We start from the raw sequence: 19581 nt of genomic DNA, 5'->3' as shown, positions 1-19581 counted from the left end.
GAAAAAAAAAAAAAAAAGAAAGATTTTTATTTTTTTCAAGGCAGGGACGTGTGATGTTGGCTGGTCAGGGTTAGTGAGACCATCTGAGACGTTTTACACCCGCCTCTGCGCTGCTCAGCAATCCAAGGGAGGGAGATAAGGGGTCTGAAATATCTAAATGGACACTAAAAGACATGGGCAGGATTAAGGGTTGAAGGTTTCCAGCGTGCTCGTGGAGCTGGGGGTGGGGGGGGGGAAAGCAAAGTGCTTCCAGAAATGAAAAGATAGAGAAATACCCAGAACCGAGCAGAGTGGCTGGATGCTTTTGGGAGCACATCAAGGGACACCTCGACCCCAAACCCGAGCGGGCATTAAAGAAAAACAGCCCGTGGCGATGAAATCCTGCCTCCCTTGCAGTCAGCCGAGTTCTGCCTTGGACTTCAAGGGAGCCGGGAACTCGCCCCTAGAGGTTATTAAAATCCTTTGTAATAACAGCACTTCTCTGGTAACCCTTTCCACCAGGCACTGGGGTTGTAATACCCAAAGAGCAGCCTGAATGGAAAAATTCACTGCTGATGGCAGGGAAAACACCCAGGAATATTCCCTTCCCTGCTCCCCAGTTGCTCCCCAAAGGGGGGCATCAAGGCAGAAAGAGAGAAATCTGGAGCTGGGGCTCAGGTGGGATGTGTTTGTCCCAGGCTAAGGGGTGGCAAAGGGGTTCCCAAAGCGATGCTGGTGGCTCCAGACATTCCCCATCCCAAATCCTTTCTTAGGGGCATGGGGACACGGCTTGGGATGCTGGAGAGCCCCTGGTGCAATGTGGCAGGCAGGTTTTCCTGCTTGTTTTACTCTTGGCTTGCTCATGGGGTGGGCTTCTTGTTGGGAAACCACCACAAAGACCACAAAGAACAGCCCGGAGCTGTGTCTGAAGAGGATAAGTGAAGGGAAACCCATTTACTGCTATTAATGCTGCTGCCAAAGCAAGGCGTGCCCTCGAGACAGAGAGGACCCCTCTAAGATTTTGAGTCCGGCACCTGGTTTGTTTATTTGTTTGGGGTGGAGGAGGAAAAAGGGGGGATTCTGGGGGGCTTTTGTCTCCTCCTGGCTGCTCCCCAGAGGCGGCAGTGGGGTTGCATGTTTACCAAGCCGCAGCTCCAGGTGCCCGAGGACTTGGAAGAAGTGAGAGGCAGAGTTAATGAGGTGAGAAGGAAAGCAGAAGGGAAAGAGCAAAACACATTTTGTTGTAACAGATCAGCCCGAAACATCTGCAGGGCACGGGCACCTGTGTTAAGTCGGGAAGTGCAGTTTTTCTAATTCGTCTCCTCTGCAGAAAAAGAGGGGGAAAAACTCCAGAGAGAAGGAAAGGAGAGATGAATTTCTAAAGATTTGGGCTCACCTAGAAGATTTATCTTTTTTTTTTTTTCTTTTTCTTATTCACGAGCACTTGCAGAAACATTTTGGAGAGGGGAGGAAAAAAAAAGTGAAACAGAGCACGAAGCCTTGCCATATGCAGGGTTAAATGGAAACACACAATCAGACCATAACTCAGGGTGTAATTCAAGCCATACGTTTTGTCTGTCTGTTGACTCGCAAGGTTGTATCAAGGCTTGGCGAGGGAGGGGACTCGGAGGGGATAATCCAAACTTCTCCGTGATTCATAAACCACTCCTTTGCAATTTGGATAATAGATCCCTCTTTAGCAGTGACTCGCTAAGCTGCAGAGCTAACCGGAGCTCGTGCTCTCTCTCTCCTTTCAGGTTGTGCATCTCCAAGGAGGGGCAAGACCCGCACCAAAGGAAATAACATTGAGCAGAAAATTCGGAAGACTCCTTTTTTTTTTTTTCCCTCGGAGAAGCTGATTTCCTTCTGAAAGTGGGGGACAGTGGGGGAGAATGAAGCCGAGCCCGCAGTTTTTGTTAGCTGGCTTTCTGTCTTTGATTCTGCAGACGGGGATTTGCTCTGGGATAAAATGGATGTAAGTACCTGGCTATTTCTCAGTGTTTTTGGAGTAGTCCTTGCTGCTCTGTTACCCGGGTTTGCAGCCCTTGGTGCTGCTTGAGGCAGGCTGCAAAGCCATTTAAAGAGCAGAGAGCGCCGCATTTCTCCAGCATTCACTGATTGCAACAGGGTGTACCGGGGGCTCGTGCTAACAATAAGTCTCAACCTTTCCAAAATATGCATGGTTTGGGGTTGCTTTTCCTTCTCATTGCTACCAGAGGAAGGCACACACTTGAATGCTCACATCAGCCGCTTAATGAAGTTTCTAGCCTCAGCTCCTATCATGCTGGGAAAGTCTCCCACCGGGACCGCTGGTCATGCTGAGTAGGAGCTGAGAGCAGGAGGGAGGGCAGCTGAGATAATGCCGCCTATCTCCAGCTGTAGGGGATGCTTGACAGATAACATGTTTTTTTTGTGGACCTTTTAACCTTTGGGCTTGGCGAAGGGTGTTAAAAACGAAGCGGGGAGGGACGGGGGGGAGAGGAGGGTGAAGGAATACCAGGGAGCGTGGTCAAGTCTGGATCGAGTTTCCTCGGAGGTAACGTTACTGCAAACAAAGTGAAAACATCACTATCTCATTTCTTTGCTTAAGCAAGCAATCAATTAGTTGCTTACTGCAAAACAAACAAACAAACCCCTCCAGCACCCATCTGGCTTCCCGTCCGGAGGAGCAATCAGTCCTTTTCTGCTCTGGTCTGAAGCTGTGCGCAGAGTAAATAGTGGGATGTGGGCGAACCTCAACTGAGCACCTTGTGTAGAAGGCAGGATAAAACGTGATGCCTTTGGAAGGAGGAGGGTCTGTCGTGCATGGGATAGCGTGTCTAGGTGATGGTTTTGGGGATAGCAATGAAATTAGGACAAAAGGTTCCTACTGTTTTCCTCCTTCCACCACAGCCCCCGTGCCATGTTTATTTCCCATTTTACTGCCCCAATCTGTGCTGCTTGAGACCCTTCCCACATCAGCTTTCATAAAGTTGGGATTTCTCTCTTCTGAATTTGGACACCTGCAAATTCAGCCTCTTGGAGGCAGTGGTTTGGCTGCCCTGCCTGCAGCCAGTGGGGAGAGGACCTTCGAGGTGGCTCCTCACCCACCCCAGCGATAGACATCCAACACGAACATCAGGAGATACCCTCTGGGGATGCCATGGACTGTGGGGAGCTGGTTGAGATCACTCACACACCTCTTACATGCATAAAGAGAAGCAGGGTGAATCCCTCCACAGGGTGTTTAAATGAACACGGTCAGGTGGAAGGAAAGGTTGCCTACTTTAGGAAATCATTCATGTGCACATACTGCACTTACTCCATACTCTAAGAACCACCTTGGAAGCAGAGGACAGCCAAGATCTGATTTCTTTTTCACATTTTTTTTTTTTGTTTCTTGCCTTTACACCCCATAGCAGCCACCACAGCTACATCACACAGCCCAGCTACTTCTTTCTGCCAGCTTCCTCAGGCATTTCGGCTCTCAGCTTTGCACCTACACAGCACCTTGCATAGGGTGGACATCTCCTCCAAAGCCTGCGAGGCAGGGCTAGGTCTGTAAAGCTATTTTCTGGCAAAAGCATCCTTCCAGCTGGTAAGAGGTTAAGCTGTGAGGGTTCCTTTTGGGGATGGGGCAGCAGTTGGAGGGGGAAAGATGCAGAGGTTGCCGCTCCTCCCCTTCCCATCAGACACATCCCCCTGTTGAAAAGTGAGTAGGGAAGATGAAAGCTGGGATTAAAGTGGCATTTGAAGCATGAACTGCATCCAGATGCACTTCTGGGTTCCCCTCGCACCTGTTTGTAACCTGGCGGAGAGCTGCGCTCCCCATCCCAGGGCACCTTGTTCAACGGGGACGCTGCCAGCAGGGATTTCACAAAGAAATGTGGCAGTGCATTTTTTCATTCTCCTCCCTTCCCCACCCTTGTTTTCCTACGGAGCCACCGGCCAATTTTTCCCCCCCCATCCATCGCTCTCTTTCCACTGCTGCGGCGATGCCAGACGCGGGCTGCTGCCAGCCTTGGGGCTCAGGGACCATCCTTGGAAATGGCACGGGTGAAATTCTGCTGGTGGATGGAGAAGGGAGAGGGTGGAAGGAAGCACAAGGAGGCGTTTTCGGTCGCGGGCTTGTCTCCGCGGTCTGCCCATCGTGACGTTGTTGTAGGCACGGTGCCAGAAGCAAGCTTCAAAGAGGACTGGGGATGGAGGGGGGAGAAGATAAGGAGGTGGTTGCTGCCAGATGTTTACGGGCCTTGGAGAGGGCTGGGGCAGAAAGCCTGGCGGGCTGGGCCTGCAAGTCGGAGGAAGAGGGAGCGACTGATATGAAGGGCGATAGGAAATTCAATTTTGATTCAGGGCGTGATGTAATTGCAGGGGGAGGCGGGGAAGAAAAACACGCTTTGCAGCCATTTAGCACTTTCCTGTAACACGAATATCCCCTGTAAATTAGTAAAAGCGGGGAGAACATAAAATGGAGCTATTTGTTTTATTTTATTTGGCTTATTTTTATGAGCTCTGTGGTCCAGATCCCCAGCTGTTGTAAATCGGCACCGTGCCCTTCCCCACCACGGAGGCGCGCGCCGCCGAGCACCCAGCATGGTGCATGGATGCTCAGCATCCTGAAAACCTGCTCGTGATGCAGGAGAAAATTCACTTCTCATCTTCTTCCATCCCAGCCCCAGCAGCTGCTGGGGTGCAAAGTCAGGATATAGACACATCTTTGCAGGATCAGAGCAGGAGAGCTTTTGATCAGGGTGTATCTGCTCCAAAGTCTTATTTTGGCACGCTTCTTTTTGCAAACCCACTCCCGTCCTTAAAGCAGAGCTTCGTGGTGCTTGGCACTTGTTTTGCATCACAGCAGAGATCGGTTTCAATGTGAGATGTCTCAGGGCCAACAGGTAGGAACTCCATCACTTTACCCACCTCCTCTCGCACCCCTTTTAGCCATCCCTAAGGGGACTTGGGCTTGGCCAAGCAGGTTGCTGAAGTGACTCGTTCAGGGCGTGCTGGAAAACAGATGAGCACTAGAGGGAGCCGCGGCCAGATGTGCACGCTGCAGATGTTGCAGCACCCGAGGATGGAGAGGTTTTCAAGGTGCTTTTGCCTGCTGGAGGTGGCATCTCCTCACCTGGGTGCGGATGCATGGTGTGGACAGTCCCTCTGTGGTCACCCTCGGAGCAAGAGTGGCTGCAAAAAGGGTGAACACAGTGAGGGTTTTTTTTTTTTTTTTTTTGCATGGTTTGCTCTGTTTTCCTTCTTTTCCTGCAAATTCAGCCCATGACAGTGAGCTGTGGCACTAGGAATGCCATCATTACCTGGTGCTTGGCCACTTTGGGAAGACCCTTGATCCCTTCTGGACATGTCCCATGCCCTCTGGACCACATGAGCACCATTCCCAGAAATGAGGATGGTTTTGCAGCAATGACAGCTGCCCAGTTCATAGGATCACAGAGTGTCTGGTGGTGTCGGGCAGCTGTGGGTCCCTGTGGTGCCAGCCCTGCTCCAGCAGGGTCACCCCGAGCAGGGGGCCCAGCCCCACGTCCAGGCGGCTGCTGGAGATCCCCAAGGAGGAGCCCCCAGCCCCTCTCTGGGCAGCCCGTGCCAGGGCTCCGGCACCCGCCCAGCCCAGCAGTGCTTCCTGAGGGGCAGAGGGCACTTCCCGTGTCCCATTTCCAATTTCCATGGTTCAAACATAGCCCTTTAGGACCAAAAGGCGGCGAGCCTGACATTTCCCCCATCGCACTGACCTCAAGCACGCCTGCAGCACCAAGACCTTTCCGGAGCCAGCAGCGTGCTCCCTCCACTTTCAAGAAGCCGGGGAGAAAATGGAAAGATTTTGTCCTTCCCAGCAGCGCCTGCTTCTCTACTTTGGCCGGGGAGGGGGCCGGGACTGCGGGGCACGGGCGCCGGCGAGGAGCCGTCTGCCTGGCAAGGGGGCTGCTAGATGAGCTGCCGTGAAAGGACTGCAGAACGGGGACGGCGGGAGGGGAGTGGGCTGGGGGCGAGGGGGGAGCTGCTTTGAAGTTCGCTCTTCGCTCCGTAGGCAGCTCGGGAAAACTTGACAAAGCTCCACGGCCTTCCTCCGGCGGCGGGGCAGCCAACTTGCCGCTGGCATCAACTTCAGTCGAGCTTGGGCTGGAAGTCAATGGCCTTGTGCCCACTACTGCCAGTGCTGGATTTGGCACCGTATCTGAAAGCAACTCTTATTTTAAGCTTTTACTTCAGGGATCTTTTTTTTTTTTTTTTTTTTTTTTTTTTTTTTTCCCCTCCTCCTCTCCCTCCTCCTCCTCACCTCTTTTCTCTTTCTCTTTTTTTTTTTTCTTTCTTTTTCTTCTTTTCTTTATTTTCTTTCTTTTCTCTCTCTCTTCTTTCTCTCTTTTCTTTTGTTTCCTTCTCTCTTTCTCCCCCTCTCTCTTTCTCCCTCTCTCTTTCTTTGACTATAAAAATCCCATGTCTCTGTTTGAGAAGGCTTTGGGTATTTGCTGAACCACTTTGGGACTTGCAGTCCTCAGGACAGGACTGAGGATGCTCCCCTGCATCCTTGCTCCTGCTCAAACAGCAGCAGGGCCAGGTGGTAGAGCCATGGGTTGCCTCTGACTACTCAGATGGGGACCCCATAACAGTCCTGCCAGGCCTTACTAATTGAAAACCTGACAAAAGGAAGCTCATGCAGATTAAAAACCTTAAATGAGGTCTTTCACACACAGAAAAGCAACTACTGACTCTCTTTATTTAAGCTTACCACAAACTTCGCTCCCCGAAGTGATGCAATTTTGTCTAAATCTTTTTGTTTCACCCAAATCTCTGGAAAATTAAAGGTTGAGGGTGCCTTCACGGAAAGCAAAGCAGACAATTTGGAGCTGAAGTTCATGGTTTCACCAGCGGTCCCTCTGTGTTGTCTCCTTGGCACAAGAGAGGATGGGGAGATGCTCTCCAGAGAGAGCCCACATCAGAAGGAGAGGAGATCCTTCCACCCTTTAAGGACATTTTAACAGGCACCAGTGCTTCATTGCTCAATTCAAGGAATTTTTCTCCCTTTGAATTGACCAGGAGCAGTGTCCTATATAGAGTTGTCCTTGTAAAGCCTCGTGTATGGCCTTCATTGATGTCTGCTCCGAGCTGAAGGTACATCTCCCAAGCTGCTGCTCCTATGAATAGTCTTCTCATGTAGCCCAGATCTGCAGGACCGGGTCTATACTTCTCAAAGGGCCTAACACTGTAGAGCATTCATGTTTCCAAATGAATTTATTAACTGCCTGAGATAATTAAAAGGGTAAACGAAAGTCATGATCCATCCATGCATCATATTTCCTCTGTAATTACGTTTATGGTTTTCTGTCAGTATCCATAACTTCAATTGAAAGCCCTGCTATGCTATATATAAAGCAGGAGATGTTTGGTTTGCAGCCTGTTTATTTAAGGGGATGGGTCAAATGTGTATATATTTATTAAAAAAAAAAAAAAAGAAAAAAAAAAGAAAAAACAACCACCCCTCAGTTGTCCTCACCACTTGGAGAATGAGGGATGGAGGAGAGTCAAGGGAGGGGAGCATGATGTTAGCAGGAGGAAAATGTGAAAAGCAACATTTATGGGATGGCAGCAGGTAAAACTGCTGTATGCTGCTTCTCAGATGAATTGTGGGAGTCCAAACTAAGGTTTTAACTAGGATTATTTTCCCTAGATTGAGCACTAAAGGCTGTTGTCCTAATTCTGCCCCTTTATTTGGGCTGCCTGTGCCCCTTTGGCTCAGGTTTCCCTCCCAGGGCTGGGGGAGGTGGGGTAGACACCCACCACCACCAAATTTCCTTTCTGCTGCCCACAAATGGACACCCCAACTTTATCCTTTGCAAGTGGTGAGCATCCCCCCATGGTGTTGCCAGAATTTGGGGAGCAGGGAGGGCTGGTGCCTTTCCACAGAGAGCATTTAAAGCAACAAGGGGATGGGGGAAGACATTTATGAATGTAGGACAGAGACTAAGCAAACCTGGGCTGTCAGGGCACGGACTAGATGACCTAATAGGCCTCTCACATTCCTAATCTGTGATTTATAAACGCACTTTTCGGTCTCAGCAAGTGACTCCAATAACTGTGAGTTTTCTTTTCCATCCCCATTACCCTTTACTTTTTCCTCCCGACGCTTGGAGATGTTTCCAATTATAGGTTCTCACAAGCAAAGGCATGAAGTTCAGGCCTGGGAGATGTTCAGAAAACACCTTCTTGCGTCGTGCTTTTTTATTCTTGGCGGGCTCCCTGGAGCTCGGCTCATTCGACAAGGAACAGCCACTGCTGCCATTTACCAAATTCTTCCCAAAGGGGCCACAGTACTTCCTTTCCCGACCTTCTGGCAGATCTTTTCCCCTCTTTCATAAAGCAAATTTCTCTCTTGTCGCGTTGCAAATCTGCTTCTCTGATGGTGACCATTTCAGGCCTTCTGTAATAACAACATATTACAGTGATCTCTTTGTACCTCCATAGTTCCCTTTTTTCACATCTGGGGTGAGCTTCAGTCTGAATTCAGCTCTCATCCCAACTCAAAGGTGGTTTTCTTTGCTGCTCCTGGTTTATCTGTACTGGTAAGAGGCAGGTGCATCAATTTAGGCTTCCATCTCCTTTACAGACACCCAAGACCTCTACGCAGGGCTAGCAGATGTGGTGCAGGACTTACTAGACACATGAATCCTCCTCAAGGGACAGCCAGGGCCAGGTGGGACAACCCAAAGCCTCTGCAGCCTCATTGGCACCTGTGATTAGAGCTGCTCCCAATGGTCTGGTCTCTCTCCAAGACCTGGAGCATTCCCCATTCTCCCAAAGCTCAGGCTGTGAAGCCTGCCTCACCCTGCCTGCTTATTTTGCTGCTCAGCTTGTACTGTGCTGGAGTATTTATCATTCTTACTCTATTAGTGGCGAACTGCTTTGGCCTCTTGCCTGATTTGCATTTCAGCCTGTTCCTGAGAGTTGCTGATAGTTTTTTGGGGATAAGTTTTCACAGGTTTCTGGAGCCAAGAGCTAGGGGTTGGACTCATCTCACCCATCCCTGTGCTTATACAGTCCAGATGTCTGTATCCGAGCTCAGTGCCTGGGTTCCCCCTGTATCCAGTGCAGAAAAAAGGGCTCTTCCAGGGCTTACCATCTTATCCTGCTGTAGCTCTCTGATGAACATCAGCTAATTACACCCTACGACCTCTTAATTTCCATGGGCTAAAGAAGGATTCTGGAGGAATAGCGTGAAGGCCACACTATGGAAGTTTGCAGTCCCAAGACTGTCCCAAGCCTCCTGATTCTCTGCCTTCAAAGACGTGATATGCCTGAGCTCCCTGAACACCCAAGAAATCACCAACATATTTTGTCATTCACCACCAGGTCAAGTCCAGCATCAATTCACATCTACAATAGGGTGAGGTGCCTTCTGGAGGTGCCCCCCTCCATGCAGGCAATGCTGTCCCTGGTGAGCAAGGGACAGAGATGAACAACAGGGCAAAATTTCCGACAATTAGATCCTCAACTTTCTTTTTTTCCCTTGAAATTCCCTGGCCCAAACTTCTGCTCTCTGTATATTTAATAGACCTCTTTAAATATATGTATGATGTATAAGTTTACATTGCTAGCAGAGTGGTGGTTTCCCTTCCAAGTTTGCCACTGATTATCTAGTGCCAGAAATGCCAGATTCCAGCCGCCTGGGAATTTGTCAGCGCAGCCCTGCTCGGCACTAGCAAGGGTTTGAGCTTTTCCTCACTCAAGAAGGAGTTGGGGTTAGCAGTTATGTGCAGCCCGGGGAGAGCTCCAACATACACAGCAGCTGGTTCAAGACAACCTTGAGGGAGTCGGTGGAACATAGATGTGTTTTCCTGAAAGCTGGAGATCAGAGCTAATATCCCCAATCTTGGTTAGGGCTCATTTTTAGCTCCATTTCCATCTCATTTAACTTCTGAAGGACGGGGATGTTACAGCAATAAAGTGAAATATGCCCAGAAATGTGTCTGCTAGTATGCCAAACTAACCAAGATGGCTTAGGATGAAAACGAAAGGCAACACATTTAACAAGGAGAGAAGGAAATATGTGTTAAGGCACTTGTGTTGCCAGGATCATATGCCAGTTACTGATGCAGCCAGCTCGAAAGTTGTTTTATGGGAACGAATAACATTTATGACTGCCCTAAGCAGGTCATAAAGATACAAAGAGAGTTACACACCAGGCTTCTGCTGATCTCCCTGGGTGCTTGGGGAAGAAAAGCACAGAATAGTCCGATGCATGGCACCACTATTTATTTATTTATTTATTTATTTATTTATTTATTTATTTATTTATTTATTTATTTATTTTAACCTGGAGTGTGAAATGTTGGCAATTGCACCCTAGGAGAACCAGTGGAGTCTATGTGGTATCAATGGTTTCTTCAATGGTAATATGCCTACTGCTTTTAGTAGATCCCTTCTTAGTTTTAGTCGTGATAGTCTCATTGCACATATTTGCATTGCATTTCTGCACGAAATCTTTGGAGACTAGAGAAACAGACTTATCTAAATGTAACAGCAGTGGAATTGGTGGAGGCCCTTGGTGGTAACTCTAAGGGAAAGCATCTGTTTTGCAAACTTGGTGGCTTTCCCCTAGGCCTTGCAGAGGATTTTCTCCATAATTAATCACATGACATTTAGCATAATCCTTAGAGAGTGTGCGAGACAGATGCTGAATGCAAAACACTGATAACACCAACCTGACTTTTTTTTTTATTTTTTTTTTTCTGAATACCACAGTCTTGGAAGACCCAGCTTTCTGTTATCGTGGAACTGATGGGTCATTTTTCACTCTGTTGGGAGGTCTGTCCTCTGTGTTCTTCACCAAAAAAAAACACCTTCCCACAAGGATTTACGCATTTAGTCAACTTGGCATACGCCCCAGGAGCTTTGTTCAGGCTCCTCTAGCTGACAGAGAGAAATGCACAGGTTTAGAGGGTGAATCTTCCCACCCATCTTCAACACCTACTTTAGCTGAGATAAATCACTTTAAAAAGTTGCCCACCTCCCTTACCATCTTAAACTAGGCACATAATTTGCAGGTAGCTAATATTTGGTCAGACGAATGCAGGCCAAAACATTTGCTGGGTCAGAGATACGGGATACATTAATACCCACCTGGAGATTAACTTTTTGTGGGTTTTAATGTCTTTTCTTTTTGCATGTGCTTGTCTCCTCAGAGCTCTGTCCAAGACTCCTTCAGCTTTGGCCTTGAATCAAACCCAGCACTGCAAGCAGCTCGAAGGCCTGGTGGTTTCCCAGGTGCAGCTGTGCCGCAGCAACCTGGAGCTGATGCAGACCATCATCCAGGCAGCCCGGGAAGTGATAAAGACCTGTCGTAAAACTTTCTCAGACATGCGGTGGAACTGCTCATCCATTGAGCTGGCTCCGAACTACCTGCTGGACTTAGAGAGAGGTAAACACCACTGCTGGGCTCAGCCAGGGACATGAGTGAGTAGAGTTGGCCAGCAAGTGTGTATGCGTGTTGGGGAAGGGTTGTGCTGTCAGGGGGACATGGAGGGATTGCATGGTGTGGTTGTCCTGCTCGCTGAGGACCAAATTCGTCTCTGTGCTGCCAGTTGTGCACAGGAGCTTCTGAGTCTGAGACAGCTCCCACAGCTCCTAAGGTGCATGACATCAGCCTGGTTTGCTGGTCACATTATAATCACAGAATCACAGAATGGTTTGGGTTGGAAGGGACCTTAGAAGTCATTTAATTCCAACCCCTGACATGGTCAGGGACACCTCCCACTAGGTCAGGTTGCCCAGAACCTCTTCCAGCTGGCCTTGGGCACTGCCAGGGCTGGGGCACCCCCAGCTCCGCCGGGCAGCCTGGGCCAGGACCTCAGCACCCTCAGAGGGCAGAATTTCTTCCCAAGGCCTCCCTGAAGCCTCCCCCCTGCCAGGCTCCAGCCGCTGCCCCTCGTCCTGGCCCCACAGCAGAGCCGCTCCAGCCCCTGAGCACCCTCGTGGCCTCCTCCGGGCCCACTCCAGCAGCTCCGTGTCCTTGTGCTGGGCCCAGAGTTGAACGCAGCGCTGCAGGGGGGGCCTCCGGAGAGCAGGACCCAGGGGGACAATCCCCTCCCTCACCACTCCTCAGGGTGCAGCTGGCCTTCTGGGCTGCAAACGCACACTGCTGGCTCATTAGGTTCACAGGGGACCCACTTATCCAGTGGGTCCCTTTGGATGGCATCCCTTTCTTCTGGGGTATCAGCTGCACCACTCAGCTTCGTGTCACTCAGCTTGGTGCCATCTACAAACTTCTAAGGGTGCACTCAATCCCACTCTCTATGTCACTGATAAAATATTAAACAGGACCTGTCCCAAGACAGACCCCTGGGGTACACCACTTGTCACTGGCCTCTGCCTGGACATAGATCCATTGACCACCACTCTCTGAGTGCAACCTTCAAGTCGACTCCTTATCTACTGAATAGTCCACCCTTCAAATCCATCTCTCTCCAGTTTGGAGATTAGGATATCATGTGGGACCATGTCAAAGGCCTTGCAGAAGTCCAGTTGGATGACGTGGGTCAGTTCTCTCGTTGACTGATGCAGTCATTCTATCATAGAAGGCCACCAGATCCATCAGGCACAATTTGCCCTTGGTGAAGCCATGCTGGCTGTCTGGGGTCACCTCCTTGTCCTGAACGTGCCTTGACATTGTCTCCACAAGGATCTGTTCCATGATCTTTCCAGGCACAGAGGAGAGGCTCACTGGTCTGTAGTTCCCAAAACAACTGGTCCAGCAAACACTCTGTGGGCTTGAACCTGCACCAAAAGTCCAGCAAACACTCTGTGGGCTTGAACCTGCACCTGAACCACACCACATGGACAAGTTGCATGAGTCCACGTGCCTCCTTGCCCTGCTGGGACATTGTTTCACGAGTTGGAGAGCTTTTGGGGGAGATTTTCTCCAAGCCGATGATGCCATGAGTGATCTCAGCTGCAGCGAGTTGGTGTGTTTGGTGTTCTGTGGGGCAGAGATTATGCAAATCTCTTTTGGGGAGACATTTAGCCATCCCAGGAGGCTGAGTTGGAGTTCTTCTCTCTTCCAGGCACAAGGGAGTCAGCCTTTGTGTATGCCCTTTCTGCTGCTGCCATCAGTCACACCATTGCCAGAGCCTGCACCACCGGGGACCTCCCTGGCTGTTCCTGTGGTCCCATCCCAGGTGAGACACCTGGACCTGGGTATCGATGGGGAGGATGTGCAGACAACCTCAACTATGGTCTTATCATGGGGTCCAAATTTTCAGATGCTCCCATGAAGATGAAAAAATCAGGATCACAAGCCAATAAACTGATGCATCTGCACAACAGTGAAGTAGGGAGACAGGTAACAAATCCACGAGAGTTATTGTACTTGTACAACCATCTGTAGGGGTCGGTCGCTCTGTGAGGTTCAGTGTCTCTGTCAGCTAGCGAAAGGAGCAGGTTTCTCCCAGATTGCTCTGAACTCCTTTGGCCTGCTGAAGACTCTGGCTGTATAACTCATGCTGGGACTCAGGAGGCCCTGAATGCTAACAGCAGCCCTCTAGAACCGTGGGTGGGATGTCCCATTGCCACCCTATCCATAGCTGAGGATGGCTCTGGCTTGCTTACCCCAGGAGGTGTGGTGGGGATGGGTCCCGTAGTGCTCTGCCAAGGGCGTTGCACATGCAAAGTGCTGTGTAAACACAGAGGATTATCATCTGCCAGACGTGTCCAGCAGCAGCTGCCTCCCAGCCATCCCTGCAGCCAGGAGGGCTGATTTGTTCCTTTCCAAACTGCTTCGCTAGTGATTACTCCCATATCTGGCAGAAGCTGCTTTTAACAGCTTGCATCCTGTGAGTGTGCCAACGCAGGGATAACGCTTACCATGCCTGGTGCTTGGCGTGCACCAGGGAGCAAATCCCCGCCGCTGCGCTTCGTGCAGCTGGAGAAATTGAGGTGGGGGACTATAAAGGTGAGCCCTGCACCCATCTCTGAGGCTTCAGCAGTTCCCAGCTCTGGTCCTGCCACACAGCTTGATCCCTCCAGGGCTGCTTGCTCTCAGGCGCTGAAGCAGATAAAATTTGGAGCATGCTGAGCTCATTGGCAGCTTACTGTGTAGCTACCATGTGAATTTACCTTTGCAGAGCACAACCCTGCCTCCTCTGGGTATTTTTCTCTACCATTCCCTGCATTCCCTCTGTGTCTCTTTATTATTATTATTATTATTATTACAATGTCTTGAGTTTTTATATTAATTGCAATGGGCAAATTTTCATTTGGGACGGTGTTGTCATGGCTGGTGGATTCACCCTTTCCTGGCAGCATTCCCTGCCATTTTCTACAGTCGTAAAATTAGAGATGTATCAAAGTAAAAGGCTTTTCTGGCCCCATGGCCAGCAGAAAGGCAGGGTGAGGGTGCTTTGAATTCATCAAAGTTTTGACATCTGTTACCCAATGCTTAAATCTGCAGGAGGCAGAAATGCATATTATATATCTATTTATGGATTGCTTTGAATTCCAGCTCCTTAAGAATTTTAGAGGGTGTAAATGCAGCCCCATGTAGATATCTCATCAAAATGCAAAGTACTCTTTGGTCTGCTGGCTGCTAAGGTGTGAAAAGCACCGGGTGAAAGCAGTCCTGGGCTGCCAGAGATCACCACGGAGCTGTGAGATTTCATTCCCCCTGCACAGTAGCTGCCCTAGCATGTGCAGAAATCAGAGCACCAGTCCTTTTTTTTTATAGCAGTCTCCATTAAGAAAGAATCTTCATTAGCAAGGCTATGAGATGTTTAGACTTAAGAGCATTTCCTAACTCCTGCCTTCCTTTTTTGCAGGTCTTAAAAGCCTCTCTTGAAATGAAATGTAAGTGCCATGGAGTTTCTGGGTCATGCTCTATCAAGACCTGTTGGAAAGGCCTTCAAGAGCTGCGAGACATTGCATTGGACCTCAAAAACAAGTATTTATCGGCCACCAAGGTTGTTCACCGGCCCATGGGCACACGCAAATACCTCGTGCCAAAGGATATTGATATCAGGCCGGTGAAAGAGACAGAGCTGATTTACCTACAGAGCTCGCCTGATTTCTGCATGAAGAACGAGAAAGTGGGGTCGCACGGGACCCAGGACAGGTGAGGGTTTCCGCAGCGGGTGCTGACTGCACTCTGCACCCCAAAGAAGGAAGGGGCAGAGGGGACCGTGTATGAATAAGAGGTAAATAACTGGGGAGGTTGCACGTGCGTGCAGGTACAGAACATCTGAATGAACAGTATGGTCCACAGATGCTCGAGGCTTTTTGTGGTGTTGCAGCCAAGACAGGGCTGTAGACATCTTTTCCATTATACTGGCAGGTACAAGATACCTTTTGAAATCCTCTCAGAAAGCCATTTGTGCAGCTCACCTCAGCAGGTGCAATGATCTAGCAGCTTCTTTTTACTTTATTGAGTCCCTCTTGCAACCACTGCTCGTGTGATGAGGTGTTACTCTACTTGAAGGCTCCCCTAAGCAAGCAAGCGTTAACCCAATTTGGACCAGTGCTTCCAGGCAGCCTTAAAAAGGCCCTGCCACCTACAAAGATTAATTTTTAGGATTTTTCTGCCACTGTCTTTTAAAAATCCTGGTATTTTTGTCTCGTGTTTATGCATAGGTATATCTTCATCCCATTAGCATTGGTGATTTAAGGTATACCCATGGGCACCATGCTGTCCCTTCTACAGGACGCGGACGTGCGTGTGTCTTCCCATCATCTGTTTAATTCCCTCTTTGACAAATCAATTCCACTGGTGGGCAGCATACCTTCTGATGGCCAAATAGTTGTGTTTCCAGCATTCTGCAGAATTTCCAGGATTTTTGTTAAGTGCATGCAACAGCTGGATTTCAAGATGGCTTAATGTTGCTATCTGCTTTCTTGACTTCCTTCAGATAGTTCCCTTAATTCTTCTTTGTTCTTTGTGGTGCTTCGTGGTGCAGTCTCAGGCAGTCACATTGCAAGGTGCATGCACTTCCTCTTTTTTGGGGTGTCTTCATTTTAATTCTTATTGGACACAGTGGTCTTTCCATCGTGTATTGAGAAGTTAAGTGGAGAGAAGATTTTTACTGTCACAGAAGTGAAATAAATCATCTAAATGCACAAAAGAGACATCCTTTTGGGATACTTTTCTTTCAAGCAATGTTTGGTGAATGGTTTTTAGACGATACCCTTTGGCAATGGCCAAATTTAATCTGGAACCACAATTCTATAGACAATAACTTAACACTTATCTGGTGAAGCCAACCTGGTGAAGGTGACAGTTGAGTGAGGCAGCTTATGGGAAGTGTGTCCTTTTTCTCCTCTGATGTTTGGTGACAGTCAGAGCTTTGTATCCTCCAGCAGGACTGCAGGCAATGGCTGGACTGCCGTACAATAGCTCGTTCATTCCCAGGCCAATGGTGGAGCAGTAATTAGCAGCAAAGATGTTTATGAGTCACTGAGGACTGTAGGGCACTGCATGTGCCGAGATTGTTTTCTGAAGGAAAATGCCATATAAGTGGAAGTGGTGTTTTTGTGGATTTGCATGGGTTTTGACAAATTCGTGTCTTGAAAAAGGCCTCTTTGTTGGGACACGCTGTTTCGCAACGAAAAAAATTGGGGAGGTTATTTGGAAATTGGTTTTATAGGAATCACGTGAAATCAACAGGTTGTGTCAAAAACAAACTGAATTCATTAGAGATCTGCCAAATGAAACATTTTCCATGAGCTGAAATCCTTTTAGAGGGGAGGGAGGCGTTACTTCCTATTCATCTAATTTCGTTTTACAGCAGATTTTGCCTTTTTATTCCAACTAGTGATGAAAAATATGTCAAGATCTTGAATGTGGTTTTTTTTTTTTTTTTTTTTTTTTTTTTTTATTGGGGATAGGAAAATGTGTATTGCAGGCATCTGTTTATCCTGAGCTGGGCGACAGCAGTGATTGTGAGCTTTCCAGGCAAGGGTCCAGGGGAAGTGAGATTGAGTGAGGATTTAGAGGAGTGAGATATTAAGGCAGGAGGGGATGACGTTCAGAAGGAACCTGTCAAGAAATACTCCTTACTCTTGGATGTGCAAGATGATGATGAAGCAGGGGAGGAGGGCGTGATAGACCTGTGTTGAGCTGTAGGTCTCTCTCAGGCCAAGCTGTAAGGTCATGTGTAGTTACATGCATTTTCAGTGCAGTTGAGAAGATGCCTGGTGTCTCAAAATTGGCAAGTGTAACACAAGCCACAGCAGCCCTTTGTTTTAGAGGAAAGAAGTATAAAACCTTCACAATTAGAAATTAGAGGAAAGAAGTATAAAACCTCCACAATGTGTCGGGTTTATTCTTCCTCCTCCTTTTCCCATAGAAGCCTTTTTTCCCTCTACATTTTTTTCTCTCACGGCGAGGGCATTTGATGTGTTTTAAACGCAGTGGCTCTGTTCCAGCTGTAGATAGTGGCTAATGACAGGGACAAGGAGCAAGAACACAAACAGGCTGCTGTGGGAGAGGGCAGAAAAAAAAGAAAAGCATGGCCTATGTTTACCCTAAAAGATGTAAAACACTCACATGGAAATAGCCCAAAGATGTTTTTTTATTTTATAAGCCAAGTCCCGGAGGTGTCTTAAGATTTTATCCTTGTGCACATCAAAATTTTTTGGGGGGAAATCCTGCTGTTTCCTACTGGGCTAATTTTTAAGGTCTTTTACAGCAAACATAATCAAAAAGGGATTTTAGTGGTGGCCCCTCTGTTTGTTTTCTCTCTTCTCTTCTATTCTTCCACCACCTGCCTGTTCCCTCTTTGACCTCTTTTTGGTCATGAGCACGGGTTTGGGGATTCCTTGTAGGGTGCCGTGGTGCAGAGCTGTCTCACTGTGCTCCAGGAGACCTCAGCTTGGGCAGAGGTTCCCATTGGAGAGGGCCACTTTTTCAGAGACTGTAGTGATAGGACAAGGCACAACGGCTTTAAACTAAAAGAGGGTGGATTTAGATTAGATGTTAGGAGGAAATTCTGCCCTCTGAGGGCACTGAGGCCCTGGTCCAGGCTGCCCAGAGGAGCTGGGGGTGCTCCAGCCCTGGCAGTGCCCAAGGCCAAGCTGTTTGGGACTTGGGGCAGCCTGGGTTGGGGGCAGATATCCCTAACCATGGCAGGGGAGTTGGAATAAGATGGGCTTTAAAGTCCCTTCCAACCCAAACCACTCCCTGATTCCATGATTTTATGATTCTACGATTAACAACCCATTTCCCTGTTACTGGATTTAAAACATTCAGATTCCTGCATGTTCATTACACAATGTGAGTTGTTTCATATCACACGGAGACAAATTCCTTTCTGCTCTCCCTCTCCCCCAGGTCTGGTGCTTGCTAGGAGCACGCTGGAAGCAGGACAAGGGTTGATGGCTTAGTTGCAACACCTTGGACATATTGGGTTTCCACGTATGCTGTAGGGAACAATCCTGCACTGGCAGGTGGGTGGAAGGGATAATCTAATCAGTTGCTTCCATCTCTGTAATTATCCCTCACATGGCTCAGGCATATTGTGCGTTTCTCAGGCAGGAAAGGGAATCAAGTAACTTTATAGTGCAACCGCGTGAAAATCCACTCAGAAAACGTGAGCCCAATTACTCAAAATCCTTTCAGGGCTCTTCACTTCACTTCTTTTCAAAGCCTTATTCAGAATGAGCCTGAAGTGTTTTCTAAGACATCCCAGCCTCTCTTAATTCCACGTTGAAATTAGAAATGGTTTGGGAATCTGCATGCCTCCAAGCAGTTGGGGTGTATCCAGATTTCAAAGCCAGGGAGCTGAACCCAAACCTGTGATTTGAAGCCTCACAACTCTTTGAAGTGCTCAAAATCTGATTAAGGAGCTGGGTTTTGCAACTGGTGTCCAAGGCTCCTGCAAACAGGCTTGCTGCAACCCGCACTGATTGCAGCCAAACTCCGTGTGTTTGTTTGCCACCATTACGCTTTCGTAGCGAATAAAAATCATCTGGAGACAAATCTAAAGAAGCTGATCCGTGGAGCAGCATGTGGATTGTATGACTTTCAATACAAGTCAACCACGGGGAAATGCATATCCTGTATATATTCCTGTTTCAGAGCCTTCTTGGAAGAAAACACCCTATAACTCATCTTTTAACAAGGTAGTTCAGTTTCTCCTGCCTGAAGAATTTGTTATCAGCTTCAAGCAGAAGATAAATAATAGTAGATTATAAAAATGGGACCTCTTTTGTGAGAAAAGAAGCAAAAGTATTAACCTTCTTTATCAGTAGGGTGCAACGTGTCGTATTTCAAAGGCTGTTTAAGGTCCCATAAGGAATCCAAGGCAAGGGAAACTCTGCCATGCATACAAAAGTCTCCAGCCCCCGAGGCCTTGCAGAGATTACTGAGCTGTTTATTACTGATCTTTCCCAGAGCAGCCTTAGAGCCCAGCGAATGCGGCTCCCTCCTTGCTGAAGATGGGAAGGATTTCTCTAAAAGCTGCAGAAATCAGGCTGCGATGTCGTGCTGAAGCTAGGTTGCTCAGCCACCACTCCCTAGCTGACTCTGGCCATGAACGTGGCCATCCTTTGGTGGTTGCTCCTTGCTTATGTCTTGGCTCTTTTATTTCTGCAATACAAAATATTTGGTCTTAACTCTCTCCCGAGGTGTCT

At 48.4% G+C, this 19581-nt stretch overlaps 1 protein-coding gene across 2 annotated transcripts in view; it reads left to right on the top strand.

Moving 5' to 3' along the window:
- The first annotated feature begins 1763 nt into the window (after positions 1 to 1763).
- The window catches only part of WNT11 (Wnt family member 11), a 28525-nt gene continuing 10707 nt past the window's right edge, over positions 1764 to 19581 (top strand). Inside the window, exons 1-5 of one of the 2 annotated variants that reach the window (XM_082757517.1) lie at positions 1764 to 1954; positions 11151 to 11386; positions 13029 to 13142; positions 13227 to 13306; positions 14778 to 15070. In XM_082757517.1, coding sequence (XP_082613643.1) covers positions 1872 to 1954; positions 11151 to 11386; positions 13029 to 13142; positions 13227 to 13306; positions 14778 to 15070 — 806 coding nt within the window. In that variant the 5' untranslated portion in view covers positions 1764 to 1871. Of the gene's footprint in view, positions 1955 to 11150; positions 11387 to 13028; positions 13307 to 14777; positions 15071 to 19581 lie in introns of both variants that reach the window. The other variant, XM_082757516.1, reaches the window with a different exon arrangement.

The sequence above is a fragment of the Aythya marila genome, assembly GCF_965140915.1.
Source record: "Aythya marila genome assembly, chromosome: 1".
Lineage (NCBI taxonomy): Eukaryota > Metazoa > Chordata > Aves > Anseriformes > Anatidae > Aythya > Aythya marila.
This window is presented reverse-complemented; position numbering and strand designations above follow the sequence as displayed.